A 22,560-nucleotide genomic window follows, 5' to 3' on the forward strand; every position below is an offset into this window, starting at 1 on the left:
AACTTCGACATCGGACCATCCACCAAATAAAGATTTAAGAATCAAGGACAGATATGGAAAGCGCATGTTTACTTCAGTGACTTTTGCTGTTAGGTCAACTGAATTATTTCAAGCATTTCACTATCTTGCAAAGAGATCTCCTAAAAGAGCTAGGAGATACTCTACAGGGTTCTGTAGCTGTGGGGTTCTCAGATAAAATATCTTCACAGCTCTCCACCCTCAATTCCCTAACAAACTCATCCATGTGGCTGCTTTCGTCTGCAGCTGATGGCGTGAGCAGAGGGTACAGGAATTGCTCTTAGGAGACATTCCTCGATGTGCTTATGTTCTTTTGTGAAGCCCTTTAAGTCATCCTTTATCAACATCTCTTTCGATGGCTCATCCCTGTTTGGACCCAAAGTGAAAGAAACACTTACCCGGTGTGAACAAGATGGAAAGACTATCTGCCATCGGAGTCTGTTTTTCCACTCCTACCAGACCCTACCCCAAAGGTCAGAAAGGTGGAAAGATGTGGTTCCGTAAAACTCGAGGAGCCTTTCAGGACAACGTGGTGAAACCCCCTCCAGAGCCAGAGGAGGGGGTAATAATGGAAGATGCCGTCCATGGGGGAGGGGGGTCCGCAGAACCAGGGTGACAGAGAAAAGTTCTTTGGGAAGCCCTATCAGCACTCCTGAGAGGAGGCCCGCCTGTCCATCTCTGGAAGCAGTCAGGGGACGTTTATCTTTGTACCCAGATGCCTGGCTAAAAATAACAAAAAAGACAGCTGGGTGCAAAGCATCATATCCTGAGGTTACTCTATTCCCTTTTCCACCCTACCTCCCTCAGTAAGAAAAATCCCAGACGTTCCACCTAGTCACAGGGAACAAGCAACCATAGAAGTTCAAAGGTTGTTACAAAAAAAGAGTTATCCAGTCGGTCCCCACAGACCATATAAGATATGGAATTTACTCCGTGTTCTTTTTAGTTCCAAAGAAAACAGGGGACTGGAGGCCCATTTTGGATCCCAGCAGGTTAAACAAATCTGTGAAAAAGACAAACTTCCAGATGGTTACACTGCAGTCGCTACTTTCTTTTCTAGGAAAAGACAATTGGATGTACTCTATAGGTCTCCAGGATGCATACTACATCAGACCATCCAGAGATCACGTGCGCTTTTGACTGGGGGCCAGTCACTACCAATTTCGAGCACTGCCCGAGTGTTCACCAAATGTATGGCAGTAGTCACGGCTCACTTGAGGTGTTTGGGATTCCAGGTGTTTCCATACTTAGACTGGCTCCTAACCACCACCACCAGGCATCAGCTCATTCAAGCAAGGGACACTACTATGAATCTATGCTGTCAGTTGAGGATTACCATAAATTTCAAAAAGCCTGCCTTATTGCCATTGCAACATACCATTTTTATAGGAGCAGATCTGGACACCACCACAATGACCTTAAAACTTCCATCAGAAAGGGTTTTTGCTCTTCGGCAACAGGTTCTAGCCCTTTTCTCGAAAGAAAAAGCTCCAGCTTCTACAGTTCTCAAATTGCTGGGTACAGTGGCGGCAGCAATCATTGCAATTCCACTTGGCCGGATGCATATGCGGATACTTCAATGGCTTCTGTTCACCCAGTGGTCCTTTCAGGAACTCCCAATGTCGGATCAGATTATACTCATGAATTCATGCAAGAATGACCTCCAGTGGTGGCTGACATCACAGTGTGTAACAGTAGGATGTCCCTTTGTTCTACCCAACCCAGTTGCCATAGTGACCACAGATGCTTCCCTGATAGGGGGGGGGGGCATTATCAGGGAAGAACAGACTAAGGCACATGGAAAGGACATGAGGCTCACCTGCATATCAATGTCCTAGAGATGAGAGCGGTACTTCTAGCATTCCTTTCAAAACTCTCTTTCTCTGGGGACCAATGCAGTCCAGACAGACATGTCAGTAGTCTGGTATATAAAGAAGGGGGAACCAAATCTTACCCCCTATGTTCAGAACCCTTGAGAGTATGGCAGTGGGTAAAGTCCATCCAGCGCTTTCTGATAGCAATACACATCCCGGGGAAGTCCAGCGTGATAGCAGACAAGCTGAAGAGGGCAATTCTATTATCTCACGAGTGGTCCGTAAAGAAAGAAGTGGTGGAAGACATATTCCACATATGGGATCAGCCTTGCTGCGTCCTTTTTGCCACATACACAAACACTAAATGCAGCAACTACTTTGCCCTAATCCACCCACCGGGGGAAGCCCCAAGGGATGCACTTGTTCACAATTGGCCCCGGGTCTCCTTTATGCTTTTCCAGCATTTCCTCTGATACCCAAAGTTCAGGGAAGAACCATAGTTCTGATAGCCCCCGATTGGCCTCGCCAGATTTGCATCCCCTTTCTTCGGCTTCATCTATTGGAAGAACCATGGATCCCGGACCCATTTCCAGATCTCTTGATTCACTCTTCAGGGGCTCTTCACCTGTCCCTTTGGTCCCTCAAATTGACAGCTTGGCTGCTCCAATTCCAAACATAGCCAGGCTTCAGAATCTTTCAGCTGCAGTGCAGCATATATTGACATCCTGTCACAAATCATCCACTAGAAAGCTACATCTGGGGAAATGGAAAGGATTTTCAATATGGGCATTACGAAATCAGATTGATCCTTTTTTAGTCCCATTAGCTTCTGTTTTAGAATTTTTGGCAAGGCTATTCAATGAGGGAGCAGCTCCTGCAACTATTCGAGTCCAGTTGACTTCAGTCTCCAACTTCCATCCTGATGAGGAAAGTCTCATAGACCTTTGAAGGCTTTTCTCAAAGGCACGATACATTTAAGACCACCCATCAAATCTCCTCTTTCCCAGTGGAATCTAAATTTTGTACTGTCACAAATAATTCTATCACAGTTTGAACCAGCGTCTTCGTTTGACCTAAAGTATATTACATGAAAAAACATCTTTCTACTAGCTATTACTTCTGTTTGGAGGGTTTCAGAGTTACAGGCTTTGTCCATAAAACCCCTTTACATGATATTTCATAATGATAGAGTGTCTCTATGGACAAATCCCTCATTTTTACCAAAGTTGTGCTCAGAAAAGAATCTCAATCAATCTATAGAATTGCCTGTATCCTTCCCAAAGTATGGCAATAAGGCAGAGTATATGTTACACAAGCTTGACCTTCACAGACAGCTATGCTTCTATTTGGACAGGACCAAGGATTTCAGGAAAATAGATCAACTATTTGTTTCCTTCTCAGACTCCAAGAAGGGTGCTCCTGTTGGAAAAAAACACTTTATCAAAATGGTTATTAGACTGTATTTCCTTTACTTACAGTTCAGTGAATTCACCATTACAAGACCAAATAAAAGCCCACTCAACTTGAGCAGTATCCACTTCCTCAGCCTTTTCTGCCAAATTACCAATAGATACAATTTGTGCTGCAGCCATTTGGTCAAGGCCTCATACCATTATCACTCATTACAAAGTGGATAGGGCCTCAAGGGACAGGGCTTCCTTTGGTTCCACTGTCATAAGAATATACTCCTGTGAGCCACCCAAGAAGATGTTGCTTGGGACGCTATCCCATCAATGAGAATGAAGGCAAGATAGAACAACTTCACATAAAGAAATTATGTACTCACCATAATGTTTCATGTGAGTTTTTCATCTTGCCTTCATTCTTGTGTTCCACCCTCCAACCCCCTTCCAGGCTTCTTGCGATCGAAAATCTGAGGTGAGGTATGGCTGTAATTGATCTTTTATCTAGGATATTCTATACTTGCTCTATTAGGAGATGGCTTACTCCATTGTTGGCAGCAAACAAGATCATCATGGGATGGGGAGTAGAACTTGAGCTTTTGGATTTGGCTAAGTCGGAGCCGAGGATCTGCTCCAAACCCATCAGTGAGAATGAAGGCAAGATGAACAACTCACATGGAACATTATGGTGAATACATAACTTCTTTTTAACACAAATCATGTTATTCTAGCAACTTTTATAAGAGCAGTATTTAAAATCTGTCCCTATTTTTGTGTTAGTGCCACCTAGAATTACTTTAGGCTTTGTATAGATCTCTTTCTAAGAATTTAAGAGGTATACCTACATAGTCCACACAGATGATTTAAAACACAAAGTATTCCAATCTAACTTGCCCGACACAAATCACAAAGCCAACAGTAATGCTACGCAACGCCAGAAGTCTAAACCTCAAGATGCACGCACTCGAAACTCTTCTTAGCATGGAGAACATCGATATCTGTGCAGTAACAGAAACCTGGTTCAAGGCTCCCGAGAGCACCCCAGCACTACCAGGTTATACCTCATACCATGCTTTTCGGCCCCAAAACTTAGACCGAACCACAAAAGGAGGGGGAGTATCAATATTCGTCAAAGATGCCCACACCTCCAGGTTGGTGGCACAGCACGAAGCATCAGAGACTATCCATGTGTAACTAACTGTGGGTAAAACTGCCTTCCAGTTTATAGCCTGCTACAGACCACCCTCCCAAACACAGGAACCCCACTTGGCCTTCCTGAGAATACTGGAAAATATGAAGGTCTCTCCAAACATCTTTATATTGGGCGACTTCAACTACCCAAACATAGACTGGGAGCATTACTCTAGCTCCAACACCCTAGCCCAAAAGTTCCTAGAATTTATAAACTCAAATGCTATGGAACAACTTGTTACCACTCCCATAAGAGGGGAAAACATACTGGACCTGATCATCACCAACATGGGGACACTATGCTCCAGACCAGAAGTGTATCCCACACTGGTAAGATCAGACCATAAACTAATCTTACTGGATATTCACATCCCGACCCCACCCCCTGCCCAGAAAACCACAGTGAAAACTTCTCTAAAGCAAATTTCACATGCCTCAAAACCGAGGTGAAATCCTTCAAAGCCCCCGGGCCTGTGGAAAATACGGCCCAGACCGCGGAATCCTTTATAAACGCATTCTATGAACACCTTCAGGAATGCATGGATCATGCAATCCCAAATAAAACCAAGACCCAATCCTCCAAAGGCAGACGTCCTGTCTGGTGGACCCCAGCCATAAACAAACTATACAATAGAAGGAGGAAGCTACTACATGATAGAGCAAAATCCCAAAAAGAGAAGGCATCTCTGATCAGTATTAGCAAAAAACTACGGGCACTCATAAAATCGTCTAAGGCCAGCTTCGAGAGAAAAATTGCACAGGACACTAAGGATAATCACAAGGCTTTCTTTAGTTATGTTAGGAACCTGGGTGGGAATTCCCAGATATACTCAGAATTAGTCCAAAATGACAAAAAATACACCAAGCCCACAGACATTGCCAACATCCTAGCTGACAGGTTCAGTGCAAACTTCTCCCCACCAAAAGGGCAAATATCTATCCCAACAGAGTGCTGCCCCCCTGACATCTCAGATGCTCAGGTAAGAGCCGCCCTCTCCAAAGCAAAAAACACAGCATCAATGGGACCAGATGGTGTCCCGGGCTGCGTCCTACATGAACTCCAAGAAGAGCTAAACCCAAACATAAAACTACTGTTCAATCTTAGCCTTACTACAGGATATGTACCCAAAGAGTGGCATACAGCAACAGTGGTCCCTCTCCACAAAGGTGGTGTCTCAACGGATCCTGGAAACTATCGCCCCATAAGCCTGACTAGCTTGGTCTGCAAAGCTATGGAAAGGATCATCACGGACCTCATAAATAAAGATATTGGGGACCTACAGTCACTGGATCCTACCCAGTTTGGCTTTGTTAAGGGCAGATCCTGCCTCTTAAACTTGGTCGATTTCTTTGAAACAGTCACCAAGGCCATTGATGAGGGGAAGGTGGTCCACACAGCCTACCTGGACCTCGCAAAAGCCTTCGATACAATACCCCACTCGGGCATTATAGATAAGCTCACCAGCTTAAATATAAACCCCTATGTCACTAGATGGGTTGCAAACTGGCTCAAGGACAGAACCCACATGGTTAGAATTGCTGGAGCGATGTCAGACTCCAAACCAGTTACAAGTGGCGTCCCACAAGGCTCAGTCCTGGGACCTCTCTTGTTCGGTATATATTTCTCGGCAGTACAGGCCAACACGGAAGGACTGTGGCTGACCAAGTTCACAGATGACTGCAAACTGGGTGCCATAGTCAACTCTCCAGCCAACACAAGCATCCTCCAAAAGGGTCTCATAGAAACAGACAACTGGTGCCAGAGCCATGGCCTCAAGCTAAATGCCAAAAAGTGTATAGTCATCCCCTTTGGCAAAAACAAAGTGCCCACAAATTACCACATAGGTGGTAATCCATTAAGTACAGAAGAAGTCAGTAGAGACCTGGGGACCCAAGTTGATAGCAATCTCTCATTTGACAACCACGTGGCCAAAGTGGTTAGAAAAACATTTTATATAGCCCACCTAATCATGAAGGGATTCACATCTAGATCAGGGGAGGTCATCGTGCCTCTTTACTCATCCCTCATCAGGCCCATAATTGAGTACAATGCCCCTTTTGGGATGTACCTTACCAGACACCTGCAGCAACTGGAAAGACCCCAAAAGTACCTCACCAAGAGGATCAAAGGGCTCAAGCAGATGCCATATGCTGCCCGGTTAAAGAAATTCCAGCTCTACTCAGTGGCGATCTGTGCCTGACGTATAAAGCCATGTCCAACCTGGAATTAATGGACATGCTGCACCTCAGAAAATCCAAATCCAATCGAGCTACGCGCTCGAGAGACTTGAACCTCAGCACTGAAATAAATAGGACATGCTGGAGGGACAGATTCATAACCCAGAGGCTCCCTTCACTCTGGAATAAAATCCCAGTCCAGGTTAGGCAGAGTCCCACATTGACTCTCTTCAAGAGGAATCTTGATGAGTGGATGGGAGATCGTAGGTTTACCCCGGCTATCACTTCTGTGTCACTGTTAGACAGAGGCACAGTATACTAACCTCAAAAAAAGGCATAGCAAAATTAATTTAAAATGGGTGGCGAAAGCCAAACACACTCTGGCTAGGCTTATAAATGCCCTAGGGCAGATAGCCTAGTATGAACCTATGAACATGATTGCAGAAAGATTGATGATACTGCTCTTATTGCGACATTCCTCTCAGATGTCCACACAAAATATGTTTGTAGTATTGCCCAACATATCTGGTTGATCAGTCTGCCAACATTATTGTAAAATTGGTAGTACCATTTCTTTCACAAGCATTATGCCATTTTCTTTGTCTCTATCCAGAATTTGACCCTGCCTCTGCTCCATCTCTTGGTGTACAAGTAATAATTAAAAAAAAAATCCAAGCTCTTTCAGCGGCCTTCACACCTGCACTTGAATGTTGTAAGGTCTGTACTCCTGGAAGATCACAATGTTTAAGGTAAATGTAGCATAACTTCACATGAATGTCAAGTCAGCTGGAGCACCGCCCCCCTGGAGCACTTGCTGCGCTTAGTATATATTTTTTCTTTCGCAGGGGCACTTTGTTTTAGACTAAAGAAACATTAATATTGCAAAAAAAAAAGGGAAAGTGCACCCTAGGTTGTTGTCTAGTTTACCTATGCATAAGGCAGGCCCTGCTGACATTAACTTTCTTCAAAATCTATTACAGTCTGGACTTTCAATATGGCTGCACACTGATCAGCAGCTTAACTTTAACACGGTCAGTGTGAAAACAGAAACTGGAAAAGGGAAGCCACTTGTCTTGCCTTTTTGGGTAAAATTCAGTTACTACCTATTAAGTACACTGCCTGGATGCCAACAGATAAGAAATTTAGAGAACCTGAAAGCAAATCAACTAGAAAAAGTTGAAGAGAAAACAGTGCCTGGGAAGAATCTTGCAGCTTTTCAGCAAAAAGCATTTCAAAGTTCAACTTTGGTACAAGAAATGGCTTCCAGCAGTTTTACATGAAAAATAAAGCAAATGTACTCTCAGAGGTGATTAAAATAAAAGAAACATTGAAGGAATATATCAACTCAAATAAAATGATGGTAAAAAGTTGTTTTAACTAGCTATTCAGATGAACTGATAAAACTACAAAAATCAGAGGCTGAAATGAAGAAAAGGCTGGCCAAGTATGAGGCTTCTCAAGAAGATCTGTTTCAAAAAATGATAGCATTAGAAGATAGAACAAGCAGAAAGAAAAGAGGTTTATGCTGTACTAAAGAAAGTAGAAGTAACAGACACTATGAAAGGACAAATAAGCAGCTGGACTGGAGTTCCACTGCATGATTTGTTAATTGAAAGTGCACATTGAGTGTATGCTCCAAATCTGGCCATGAAAAAGCAGCCAAGGTCTCTAATAGTAGAGATACAATCACACCAGCAAAAACAGATTATCTTGACAAAACTATAGAACAGGAGGAAACTATTACTAGTTGGAAACAGCAGGGTGTTTGTGGAAAATGATTATTCACTGTTCTCCAGTCCGAAGAGAAGCAAATTTATCCCAGGGAAATGTCAAGGGGCAGGTGCAATATTCAAGCTGTTATAGCCTGCTGTCTTTAGAGTAGTTTTTTTCCTGGATTTTTTGATGCAGAACAGGATAAGGAGGAAATGAAGTTTATTTAACAAAAAGTGTGTCATTTCCGTCAACAAGGAATGCTCAAAACTCTCAAGATTAATTGTGTCTTATTCTTCTGGCAGTAAAGCTCATAGAGAGAATTTTCCATTGAAGCCTTTCCAAGTATTCCAAAGGAAGATGATTGAGAGACGGAAAAAGCACAGGAATTATCTAGAAGAATCAGGGGTACTTTAGACTAGGACCAGAGGAGATGGAGATGATCAGGAAGATTAACAGCAACACTAAAATGAGTTTAGTGTTTAATTATAGTGAGACTATAAAGCATCAGTCACATTTGTGAAATATGTCTTTGCAAAAAAAAAATTTGGTGACTTTGTTAAACTTATATAGGTTGGCTGTAATGCCTCGTTATGCCAATATACAGAAGGGATATAGAGGGAAAGGATAAGTAACTCAAGTTCAACTGTTCTTACTTACTGTTCATATAAAAAGTTTATGGTATAAACCACGTTATATTGTAAAGCAGTTTTGTATAGTGTGCAGTCAGGAGTATGCTAAATGTGAGTGGTCTTTTCGATAGCTAGAGTATGTTAAAGATATTAAAGTAAGCAAGTACATTTTTTAGTTGTAAGAAATACAGGTGCAATACAATATGCAATACAAGTAAAATACAATATAACACATGATGAAAGGCTGGACAGAAGCAAGTTTAAGTTAATATAATGCTGTGATCTTTGGCTACTGGAGTATGGGTAGGATGTAAAAGTGTACTGTATATGTAAAATTAAGATGATAATTTGTCTTGTGTTTACAGGAGTGGATGCTTAAATGTCCTTGGCTTAAGCTATGAAGTTTTTTTGTAAGCCAATAGGCTGAAAATAAGACAGAAAGGAATGATTTCAGGATGGATATTCAGCAGAATATCAGGAAAAAAAGGAAAGGGGAGTAAAAATACTGATTATTAGAGGCTTCAGTAGTGATTTAAGAGTACAAAAGACAAAAATTAGGTATTTGTGGTAGTAAGCCGCTATCACCAAGGGAGGAGGATTACACGGGCATACACTGGTCATCAAAAAACGCTATTATTGATCGTAAAAAATTTGGGAAAATAATTTCTTCAGCAGGGATTATTAGATATAGTTGGGGAGTGTAACTTGATTTGCAATGGTGAGGATGCATTAGGGAGACTTAGTAGGTTTATGAAGAAATGTATGAAAATACTTGGAATGGAAGATGTAAATTCAGTTGTAGGAACTTGGATATAATTTACATATTCCCCAAGGTACAATAACCAAACTAGACTGGATAGAGCTTATATTTCACAGGAAATAATGCATTTAATTGAAAGCTTCATCACATATCCAGTGCCATTTCAGATCATGTACTGATAAAAACTAAGATAAAAATTCAGGATAATGAAGTAAAAATGAAATAGAGGTGCTTTCCCACCTATCCGTTGAAAAGAGAAGAACTTATGGAATGGGTAGTGGAAATTATTTAAGAGTTGTTGGAGAAAATAGACTTTTCAGAATGTCTAGCTTGTGAGTTGGATAAAATGAAAATAGAGTTTCAAAATAGAAAATAAGAGTAAGAGAGATGGCTAAGAAGTAACAGTAGTTGTTTAGAGGGGCTGGCAAAAGTCAATATTGCAGAATAAGGGGAATCTCACAGAACAAGAGGAGCAATCATAGAGTGCTAAAGAAAAGAACGGGGAGTATTTGGATAATATGCATACATTTTAGAAAGATTGCTGTTAACCATCAAATTGTTGATACAGCACAAAAATTCTTAGCAGAATGATTCAGCAACAGAAAATAGAAAGGGCTGTTGCCAAATTAGGGGGCTTATGACAAGAAAAAAACAGAGATCCTATAGAGGTATTTAGGAAATTTTACAAAAATTTGTATAAAGCAGGGGAATGTGAAAACCAAGAAACAACATAAATGGAAATATTTAAGGAAGACTTAATTTTGCCAAGATTAGAGGAAGATGCATCTCAACAACTAATATTTAATATAGGAGGAGGTAAGATAGAAAATGTGATGTATAATCAATCTGCAGGGACGTCTGCAGAAACAGATGGTATTCCAGAGGAAGTTAGGGTGGAAGAAAGGGATAAAGCTCTGTAAGATTTTGTTTAATAGTATTTTTAAAAGAGGGGAAGCACCAGCATCTTGGAAGAAAGCTGTGGTGGATGCATTACCTTAAGATAGCAAAGACCCCTTAGACCAAGCTTCATATAAACCCATTTTAATTTAAAACTATTATTTAAGTATTTGTCTATATTAGCTAGCTAAAAGACTGGCCAAAATTGATAGATATGAGTCTGTGTGGTTTTGTGGAGGGGAAGGCAAACATTTGAAATATAATAGAGCACCGATAATCCAGAGTGAAGCAAATTGTAAGGAAACACCACTGTTGCTGGTGAATCTTGATGCAGAGAAATCATTTGACAGAGTAAGGTAGGATTTTATGAGTAGAGCAATGGACTCATTTGCAATCCCTGATTAAGGTTAACTAGTAGGATATATGAGAAGATATATAAGAAGAATATATATATTTTAAATATCCATTCCCCAGGCTATCTGCCCGTCCTGCATGCTGCTGGCTTGCCCGTAGCTTGCCTACTGTAGTATTTGCTAGTCCTCTCCTGTAGTGGCGACCTGCCCAGCGGACTACCCTCCATTGAAATTCCTCCAGTAAAGCGGAATTTGATTTCTCCACGGAACCCTATACAGCATTTTCAATAAGAATTGCTGCATCTTGCCTACAGTAGTATTTGCTAGTCCTCTCCTGTAGTGGCGACCTGCCCAGTGGACTACCCTCCATTGAAATTCCTCCAGTAAAGCGGAATTCGTTTTTTCCGTGGAACCCTAGACAGCATTTTCAATACGAATTGCTGCATCTTGCCTACTGTAGTATTTGCTAGTCCTCTCCTGTAGTGGCGACCTGCCCAGCGGACTACCCTCCATTGAAATTCCTCCAGTAAAGTGGAATTCAGTTTCTCCATGGAACCCTATACAGCATTTTCAATAAGAATTGCTGCATGTATATACTTACTAGTGCTACTATCTAATTACTATTTATTGACTGTACCACTTCTGGGGACATTTTGTTGATAAGATAGGGCTCTGCCTTGTGTTCGCCAGCAGCTTAACATAGTCCTTACTTTCCTTCCATCCCTGCTACTTGTACACTCGTGCCCAATTTCAATTAGCTTGTAATATTGGGTAGTAATTACATGCTAAGGCCACTAGATGGCAGCACAAGTCTGCTTTTCCTTCCCTATTTAAATTCCCGTCCATAAGAGAAGCTAGCTCTGCTAAACAAACAATCCAGTTTCTAGTAATTACCCCACGCAGTGCTACCTTTCCCCCTTTTCTCTGTTTTTCACACCTATTAAATCTAGACCTATAAAGGAACAAATATCCTACCTCTGTTCTTATATCCTGTTGTAATTTTTCTGTGGTGCTGCTTACAAATCCATAATTGTATTAGCTCAGTCTGTATACTATAAATTCCCCCCAAATCTCTCTGTCCCGCCTCCTATACACCCTGCTAACTCCTCCTCCCTCTACAATAGCTTACCGGACCCTGGGAGCGATCCCAAATGAGCTAACTGATTGATTGTTTTTTGTTTGACTTACCTTTTCCTTGCTCTACCCGCTCCGTTCGCCCTGCGGGCTCACTCCACTCCACTCCCCTACCCTACCCCCAATTCCCACCCACCCACAGTGGTCCTATTCTTATACATGTATAACCCAACCCACTACTATAGCCACCAATAAGACAGCAAACCTAATTTGCTCCACCCTATCAACTCTCTATCTCCACACCCCAACACACTAATATATCCACCAATTAGATAGCTGAAGTAATTAGCTCCACCCTATTATCTCTCTGTCTTCACACCACTCTACTACCTGCTTCTTGTATAACCCAAGCATTTCTAACTATAACTTCCTTCTCTCCTCCTTCCTACTTCTAAACACTCTTCTTATTTCCTACTCCCTTACCTTCTTTGAAAATAGAAAGCTAACTTTATCCCATCTAACACTAAAACAAACTAATACCCACTTTGAATACACCCCACAATCACATAGCAACATTACTTCATTATCCTCATACCTCAGACCTCAATACCACAGAACAACACATATCAAGTTTCTTCTACTTGTGAAACCTTTTTCAGTATCTTCCAAACTTTGTAAACACACATATAGTCACCAACATCTATTATTCATCTATGGTGACATTCATCCTAATCCAGGCCCAAACCCCTACCACCCTACTATCCCCTCAATAAACCAAGTTACTTATTCAAGTCTTACCACCAATCTCAATTCTCTACAGATAGCCCACCTTAATATTCGCAGCCTGGATAATAAAATAACTCAACTACATGCCCTCCTTGATCTATATTCCTTTGATATCCTTTGCCTAACTAAAACCTGGCTAAGGACAAACACCAAGGACAATGACATGCTACCACCAGGCTATAACATCATTAGACTTGACCATAATATCAAAAAGGTGGGGGGGTGTAGCTGTACTTTACAAAACTGAACTACTGGTTACCCTACTAGATATCAAACCACCCGCACTAAGTAATACTGAAATCTTAATCACCAAATTACAAATTAATACAAATAAATCCATTTATATTATTTGCTGTTACATCCCACCAGGTAACAACATTAATACCCTTGAAAACCTTCTCAGCTGGCTCTCAACCTCCTTCCCTTCGGAAACTATACTGCTAGGAGACTTTAATATTGATAGGAATTGTTGTATTTCCCAAATACCCACTTCACATATAAACCTCTATGGCTTTAATCAAGCTATTACCACCCCTACAAGAATAAATAAAACCAGCTCTAAACAGAGCACCCTGGACTGGATTCTAGTTAATAGTAACCCCATGACTTATGTCACAGGAACACTACCTGATAATATTAGTGACCATCTAATCACTTTCATCAACAGACTAAAGAGCCCTATTGCCAATAATATACAACTCAGAACTACCAGGAGCAAAACTAATTTCAAGCAAGCCAACTTCCAACTAGAACTCGAAGCTTGCAATTGGTCTCCCCTAAAATACTTACCTCTTGATGAGGCTGTTTTATACTTTAACAACAAATTCCTCCAAATTCTCAACCACCATGCCCCCACAAGATTAATAAAAACCAAAGCAAAGATTGCTCCATGGCTATCTAAAGAAACCAAACAAAAAATGCTACTTAGAAATAGGACTTGGGACAAATGGCGATCTACCAAAAACCTAGCTGACCACCTGATCTTTAAACAACTTAGAAACAAAACAAAGAAATTAATATTCCAAAGATAAAAAAAAATTACTACTGGAAATTCCAACATACACAGCGTAAAAATCCTCAGAAATTCTGGGCTGGTATCAACAAACTTCTACATCCAGGCAATTCCAAAACACCCACTCCTTCTAACCTCACTCAAACTATACCCAAGCAAATTGCTGACACTTTCAACTCATTTTTCTCAGACACTGTCACTACCCTGGCATCAACCTTATCTCCTCAGTCCACTGAAGTACCTCTCTCCCTAAACAATGAACCCCCCTCTTTCAAACTGCAACCTGTCTCAACAGATCTCATCTATACCTTACTTACAAAACTTAAACCTTGTACCCCCTCAGCTGACCTTATCCCAGCTGAGTAACTACAAATAGGAGCCAAAGCAATTGCCTTTCCTATCTCCATTTTAATTAACCGAACCATCACTGAAGGTACTATTCCTACCCTCTGGAAGGTCTCTCATATCATTCCACTACATAAGAGTGGTAACTCAAACGAGCTCTCAAACTTCCGTCCCATAGCTTTACTTTCTCCACTAGCTAAAATCTTGGAAAGATGTGTTCATAGGCAATTACTTGACCATCTCCTCCGAAACAATCTCCTAGCAGATTGCCAGCACGGTTTTAGACCTCATCACAGTACCACCACTGCTCTCTTGTCATTCTCTGACAATATTAATAAAAATCAGAATAATAACCTACCTTCCTCAGCTCTTTTCTTAGACCTCTCTAAGGCCTTTGATATGGTCAACCATCCTCTCTTACTAAATATCCTTAAATCCTTCAATTTAGACTCTCAGGCTATCCAGTGGTTTAATTCCTATTTAGACAATCGACAACAAGCAGTATTATGGGAAAATCACTTATCATCTCTTCTTCCTATCACAATAGGAGTACCACAAGGCTCAATACTGGGACCTCTCCTCTTTTCTATTTTTATTAACAACCTAAATAAGTCCATTCCACAATCCATCTGTATACAATATGCAGACAATTCTACGCTGATATGTTCAACTACCTCCCCAACTGAGCTTCAGGCTACTACACAAAAAGTCTTCTCAGCAGCCGAAAACTAGTTCCACCAATATTGCCTATTACTGAATCCCAAAAAGACTAAATTATTACTCTTCACACCTACACAAAAGTCGTCTTCTTTTACCTTCAATATTACTTCTAACAGTGGCACTATAATATCCCCTGACCCTACTACCAAACTTCTTGGTGTCACAATAGACCACAATCTCAACTTTGATTCCTATATTAACTTAACCATCAAGTCAGTCAATAGGAAACTTGGATCTCTCTATAGGCTTAAACCCTACCTTACAACCTTAGCCAGAAGTACTTTAGCACAAACACACCTGCTCTCTACCCTTCTTTATGCCTCACCGATTTTTACAAACTTATCTAAATCTAATTTCAATAAACTAGCAATGGCATATAACAATATAGCCAGATTTGCAACAGGAGCCCCTTTTTGTACCCATCATTGCTCTAATCTTAAACAACTAGGCTGGCTAGAACTTCCTACTCAAATTCTACTACAGCAACTAACCATCACCCACAAAATCTTCTATCAGCCTGCTAATACTACTATACTTAGCTCTCTTATTACTCCTTATAAAAACATCTTTTCCTTATACTCTGCCACCAAGCTTCTAGCGGACTCCTATAAATCCAACAACAAAGCTGGTAACAGTTTGTTCGCCAACTGTATTGCCACCTGCCTGGAACAAGCTTCCAAGTGAAATTACCGCAGTTACCTCTTTAAATACTTTCAAGAAGCATCTTAAAACGTTGCTTAATTCCCTATGGCTTTGCCCTTGTACTAACCCTGACTAAACTTTTTTTTCTCTCCACTACCATTTCCTTGACCTTCTACTCTTCACTTGCTTTCTACAGTTCTTTTGTTATTCTATTCTCTAATGATCAATTTTACTGAGAGTGGGAAAAAAAAAAAAAAAAAAACACCAATTTGTACTTTATTTTGCTTAAGAATTTCATTATATACAACTGCACATTTGTAAATATTTCCTTTTGTATAACAATTGATGTATCTACTGTCTTTTTGTGGAGCTTTTCTCCCTGGGCCTCTACTGAAAATGGACATATATCCAGCTAGACTAGCCCGGTCAACAAATGTAAAATAAAAATAAATAAATAAAATAATATATGAAGGTTTGGAGGCAAGAATTGAAGTGGGAGGGTTCCTCTTCATTAAGTTGTTTGAACATTGGAATCAGTCAAGGGTGTCCTGTTTCCCATTTATTTGCTTTATATTTAGAGCCATTGGCAAAGAAAGCAAGTAACAAATTCAAGAACATAATTGGTGTGGTAGTCAAGAAAAGTTGACTTATTTGCAGATGATGTTATTTTGTACTTGATAAATCCAGAAAAAAAAATGTTTTGAGACAGTTTCAAGTTTTTTTAGGATATAAAATTAATGAAGATAAAACAAAGGCTATAGCTGTAAATTAAGTACCTGCAATTGGTTTGGTTCAGCAATACCCATGTTTATGGGGACATAAGATGAAGCATTTTGAGAGTATGATTATAAGGGCTTTTATTATGGCAGAACACTTGGGAAAAGAGTAAACAAAAGAGAATACAAAAACTGAGAAATTGGAAGTTGTTTATGGATACGGATAGCAAGATATAATTAGTGAAAACAAGATGTTTTATAAGCAGTGAAAACATGATGTTTTAAGTCCCTTTAGCTGCCCATTTAAGCCCCTTGGTCTGACGGTTCAGGCATATTTTTATCAGCCAGCGGAGAAGTTGTGGACAATTAATAAAGAAGTGAAGGAATTTATCTTGGAGGGAAAGAGGACAAGAGTTAAGTGGGATAAGTTGATCTTCCCCTGAAGAACAAGGTGGTTTAGGATTTAAAGGCAAATTTTCAAGCTGTACAGTTAAGGCTTATATGACACAAGCAGAAGATTATAATTCAAAATGGAAAGGAATGATAAAGAAGCAGGCAAGGGGTGGGTTTCAAGAATTAAGGAGAGAGTGAGATTTTGGATGCAGATATTTATAAAGCTGCAGAAAGTGTTTTAAAAACTAAGCTAGCATGTGAATGGGGAAAAGGAGATTTTGCCAGTGGAGATGACTACAGGTGGGGTACAAAAAGTAGGTATGGGAGCAGGAATTTACTGGAGAAAACTGGCAAAGGAACCAAGGTGTTGGGAACAAATAACTCAAAAGGAAAATGTAATATAGAGTGGGATGAGGCCAAGAAGAAGTTTGTACTGCAGGTTAAATACTGCCTTCTCTATCCTATAGACAAAGAGAAAAGGGATATTGTAGTCCTTTGTGAAAGACCTGATCTGGTAGATTTTTCAGTTGATTCTAGAAGAGAAGCTGCTGCTAAAAAGGGCATAATTAGTAGGTTGTATAAAGTATTGCATAGTAACTGTAAGAATCAATCAGAGGAGCTTAGAAAAGATTGGGAAGAGAGACTGGAAAAGCAGTTTACAAGGGAATAATGGGAGGACATATGTACAACTCCCAATTATGCAACAAAGTTCAGATTTTTAGGAATTTTACCTGGAAGTACTTGTAAAAGTTTTTTTGTACCCTAAGCAGATTTCGAATAATTTTTCCTTAGGTAGACAGCAAATATTGGAGGTGTAATAAAGAAGAAAGAGGTAGATGGCAACATATTTTGAGGAGTATAATAAGTTGACAGGTTTAAAAAAAAAAGCTGTGGAATCCTCTAGCAGAAATATTGAGGGAGCAAGTAGCTTTGACTAAGGAAATGATTGGTTTGAGCTGGAACACAGAATCTGAATTGCCTGGACATTAGTAAGGCCTCATTAAGTTTAATAATGTTGTTGCCAAAAAAAAAACAATTACAAGAAAATGGAAATCAGAATATAAAGTAACAGTATTTGAAGCGCTGAATATCATAAAAGAGATAAAAGAACTTGGAAGATGAATCTTTAGAAAAGGGAAGAAGCAAAGTACATACAAATAAATGGAAATTGTGAGAACAATACATGCAGAATAATGTTAAGGAGGGGGAGTGAAGTTTAAGGGAAGACGGGAATTGGGTGATTTTATATATAATGTTGGACTGGAACACAGACAAATGTATAATGTGTATTAATGGAAAATGTATAAATATGGTTTTTCTTTTCTGTTGATGCATGTGTGCTTGTGTCTTAAGTCATATTTTAATACAGGTGTTTAAAAAAATCTACATTCTGTAGTCGTCATAGTCTTACAAATTAAAAAAAGCAGACCTTTCGCTTTCTCTCTACTAGTGAACTAGGGTCATGCACATTAGCAGGAAAACTCTGCATTCTCGGCCACAGAATATACCTTTCTGAATGTAAACTTTGTTTAGGACACCATTACCCTTCTTCCCCTGCTACATTACTCATTTGCATGAGTATTTGATCTCCCCCCCAGTGTCTCTTTTTTTATTATGACTAACTTGTCAATATGACCCTGTTATTCTTCATACTTATTTTGTCTACCACTACCACAGTGTACCGTTATTCTGTGGAATACAAATTTAAAATCCTCGAATATATGTATAAGCAGTTTAAAACTGTCAGTAGTATTCTGTGTTTAATGACAAATTCTCTTACTGCAGAACTGTATTTGTATTTATGTACCACTTTGTTTTGCTTAACCTGTTGTCAGTCTTCATGAACTGCTGTTCTGCACATACAGTTCTGTGTTCCATTTGTTAATATTTTTTTCCTCCTGGTCTGGATTATCAGAGAAAGTAGACCACTTGGCATTTCTGCTTATCAAATGCATGGATAAAAAAAAAAATGGCTTTTGTTTCTCCTGTTTTCCCAGTTACCACTTTAGCATAAGCATGAAACTTAGCTATGTAGTTCCTAGGCTGGGGGTGGGATGAGGGATGAAGGTAAAGAGGAAGGAAATGCCAGCACCATGACAGCGAGAGAGCTCTGACTGTGGCCCATATGACACAAATTCGATTAGTGGCTCAGGCAGGAGGATAGTTGTGCCCATACTGGGAGATTGCATTTGGGAGCACCTTACAGTCTATCCATGATTGAAGACATGGCTTTGTTTCTCTGGAGATAGAACTATGCATCAGCATGCCCACTGCACATCCAGCCATAAGACATGAAACATTAAAAGGTATATGCAGGAAGGTGGGAATCTAGGTCCGTGCTGCCTGGCTGGAACATGATGCTGCCCTGGAGTGCCTGAATCTCAGCACCAACCCCAAACTTGGGTCGGACTTAGTTCTGTTCTACAGCCAAAGTGCAGTGAATGAGGAGTCGTCCCTGGTAGTGTTCATCTGTGGGAAGCAAAAAGAAGATATAGAGAGAAGATAGATTTCTTCTATCATTCCTCTTTGTCAGCACAGCACTTATATAAATTATTGCTGTTATCCGTTAGAATATAATAGATTTTGGAGCAAGTTAATGTCAGTAATGTTTTACCTTGTCAATCATATTTTGTGTTGGGGTCTATATTAGAACCGCAAAAGCCCGTTTAAGTGAATACGTAAACGTCGACACATATTGCGCGAACCGCAAGTACACCAAATCCCCAAAACCGCAAAATTCAAAATCTCAAACCGGCATAGTTGGCCAACCCCACCGCTCGCTACATGCTACCCACCCGAACAAAATAAATAAACCACACACACACACGAACCAAAACCCTACTTCTAACCCTACACTAAACCTTACATACATTACTATCTATGTACTTACCTTAACCTGCACCCTAACCTTAAGGTCCATAACTATCGCACACTTACCTTAATGAGTTATACCCAAACAAAGTAAATAATCCACACACATACACTTAACAAAACCTTGCTTCTAACCTTTACATACATTACTATCTATGCACTTACTTAACCCGCACCCTAACCCTAAGGTCTGTAACTATCGCACACTTACCTTATGGAGCTATACCGCAGAAGGGACAACTGTGCCGATTCGAGATTTAAAATTTAGCGGTTTCGGATGTTCGGTGTACTCGCAGTTCATGCAATATGTGTTGACGTTTACGTATTTGCTTAAATGGGCTTTTGCAGTTCTAATATAGACCCTTTGGGTTGCATACACTTTTGTATAGTTGTTAAAGGTTGAGCAATTCTATAAAACTGAATTGGTATTTGGGCTTTTTAAATATAAATATTTTTGTTTGATAGGACTAGTAAGTTGATAAGAACAACTAATTAAACATCATCCTAGCTCTGAAAAATTTAGAGCAGAAGGAAAATACCTGCATTAGAAGGCATTTCATTCAAAAGTGAAGTACAGGCATTGCGGTGGCTAACTGAAAAGTTTGTTTTTGTAGCCCTTGCAGGTTTTGTTTGCTGGAGAAGCCACTCATCGTACATTCTACTCGACCACCCATGGTGCTTTACTCTCAGGACGGAGAGAGGCAGATCGTATTATCCATTTTTATACAGCCGAAAAGCTGAATTCAAAACTGTGAATACAGATACTTTTGATGCATCAGTAATATGTAAATCTTATTTCTTTTTTCACGTTTTCAATCAGCAGTACAATATAGTATGGCAGATATGTTAGAATACCAGATTATTTATTGCATTGTGAGAGATGTAGATTGCACAAATTATTAGCATTTGTTTGTATAGCTATATTCCAGTCCATGTGTAATTTTATATATGGTTTACTATAATGATATTGAATGTAAATTTTTGAATCTTTGAAAACCAGTTGTCATTTCTTTAGTAAATGAGTTGCTTCTTAATGGAAATGTTGAGATACAACTACACCACCAGCTCTGTTTATTTACACTGCTTTGTGGGTGCACACTAGATATCAGTTTTACAATGTGAAAATGTTAAAATACCTAGATTTAAACATCACCTTTTTCTTATCTTCACTGTTTCAAATTTGAGATCGCTGTCTTCAGTTACAACTGCAATAAATATTACTGGACTGACATATTGTGAGACAGAATTCCTGAAAATTATATAGTCATAGTAAGCCGATACACACATACATTAATATATTTCAGAGGAGGATCCAAATATAAAAATTCCAAAACAGACTACAGTACTGCCATGCAAAGATTGAGGCTCAGACTTTGACAAAATACTTCTGTGAATAATGAATCAGGAAAGTCTGTTGGTATCTTAAATTTTCAATAAGTAACTTTACTGTAATTATAAATAAAACATTTTTATAAAATAACTAGAATATAGAACAGACATACCTTTTACATTATTACTATCTGTTTGAAGATGTTTTGCTGTTATTCTACAATGCTTCCATATATATTGTTATAATCCTTTCATCATTTTGCAACACTGTGAAGTATTGTATGCAAAGAGGAATGTGGTTTTCCATTTAAGAAACACTACTCTTTATAAAGGGAGTTTTTGTTGTGCATGCAGTTGTAATACTGATAATACTGATAGTATTTCAGGAGGAGGTTTTATTTGAATGAGTGTACATGGCCAGAGCTATGTTATCTATTTTACATTTTGAATATGTAGACCTTGCCTGTGAACTTTACTAAGAAATTACTTAGGCTAAAGGACTTTACACTTGAATAATGTTTTTGCTTGGTTAGCTCTTAAAAGTGAAATGACTGTGTTGTTGAAGATTTTAGTAATGTTTATCAGACAGTATGTCATCAGTTATGAATAATACAGAGCAGGGATGTAGACCTGGACTAATACGTCAGACTTATCAAGTGATTCCTTCACTGAAGGTGAAATCCGTGCTCATTGTATCCACCATACAGCCTGAATTCATTGGAAAGGCACAAGGAGGACAGAAAATACTGGTGTTGCTCGTTGAAAAGACCCAAGAGCTACCATTACAGTGCAAAGTAGTGATGAGGAAAAATTGAGGAAATCCGTAGGGCATCATCACGTACAAAACGTAGGGAAGGATGTAATTTTAGTCGGGCAGAAAATTAAAAACTTAAGTATGCAAGCCATATTTGCACACTTTATTCCAAAAGATCATTTGTGATGTGTGCTGTTTAGTTCACCTTAACATAGTATTTGACATGCATCGTCAACTGTCAGATGCACTACAAAAAGTAATAGGTAGAAGTCATTGCAGTACATGAGCATGATGGAAGTCCGTACTGAGTCCTGCAGTGTCATCTTACCCTCTGCAAAGTTGTAAGTGAAGCGCTTGATATGACTTCAGTGGCTGTTGTTACACAGCTGCCCAACAACCAAGGCATTAAACCATAATGTGCAGAGAGTAAGATAAGTCAGCCATGCTGTCAGTAACACACAGGTCGTCATCCAATACATTTGTCACAAAAAGTGGAAGTTTTGCCTTTATCCATTGCACAAACATCCTGTGACATGCATATGGTTCTCATTACAACTGTTGATAACATAAGTAGTGCCATTGTCTGTGTATCTTGGTATGTGGTACATTCTCACTTCAAACCAAGACTTATAAACATTTTTTTTTGCTGTGCATGGTATGCTGGAAAATAAGCAAGACGTCAGAGTAGCACTGCTTATACAATGCAGTGCAGGAAATTTGTACCCGAGAGCTTTTATGGCTAAAATTAGTTTTGAGTGATTTTGAGAAGGGATGCTTAAATAGTATTAAGCAGTGTTGTTAAGGGCTGCTGGTTCTAATTCTGCCAAATTCAAAGATTACCCTTGGTTTCCTATTTGGTAACACCTCCTCCTTTGCGTTATTAGCTAAGCAATGAGTGGTGCTTGCATTTATAGTGCTTGAGGAAGTGACATGCCCCCTGTTTTCTGTCAGGTAGTTTTGTG

At 39.6% G+C, this 22,560-nt stretch overlaps 1 protein-coding gene across 4 annotated transcripts in view; it reads left to right on the top strand.

The window, feature by feature from the left end:
- The window catches only part of LOC122789462 (peroxisomal N(1)-acetyl-spermine/spermidine oxidase-like), a 553,705-nt gene extending 532,959 nt beyond the window's left edge, over window positions 1–20,746 (top strand). For all 4 annotated transcript variants that reach the window (XM_044056941.1, XM_044056942.1, XM_044056943.1 and 1 more), the window contains exon 8: window positions 20,130–20,746. In XM_044056941.1, the coding sequence (XP_043912876.1) occupies window positions 20,130–20,270 (141 nt within the window). In that variant the 3' untranslated portion in view covers window positions 20,271–20,746. The remainder of the gene's footprint in view (window positions 1–20,129) is intronic.
- Window positions 20,747–22,560: the final 1,814 nt, after the last annotated feature.

Source organism: Protopterus annectens, chromosome 14.part0 (genome assembly GCF_019279795.1).
Source record: "Protopterus annectens isolate FY-2018-M chromosome 14.part0, PAN1.0, whole genome shotgun sequence".
Classification (NCBI taxonomy): Eukaryota; Metazoa; Chordata; order Ceratodontiformes; family Protopteridae; genus Protopterus; species Protopterus annectens.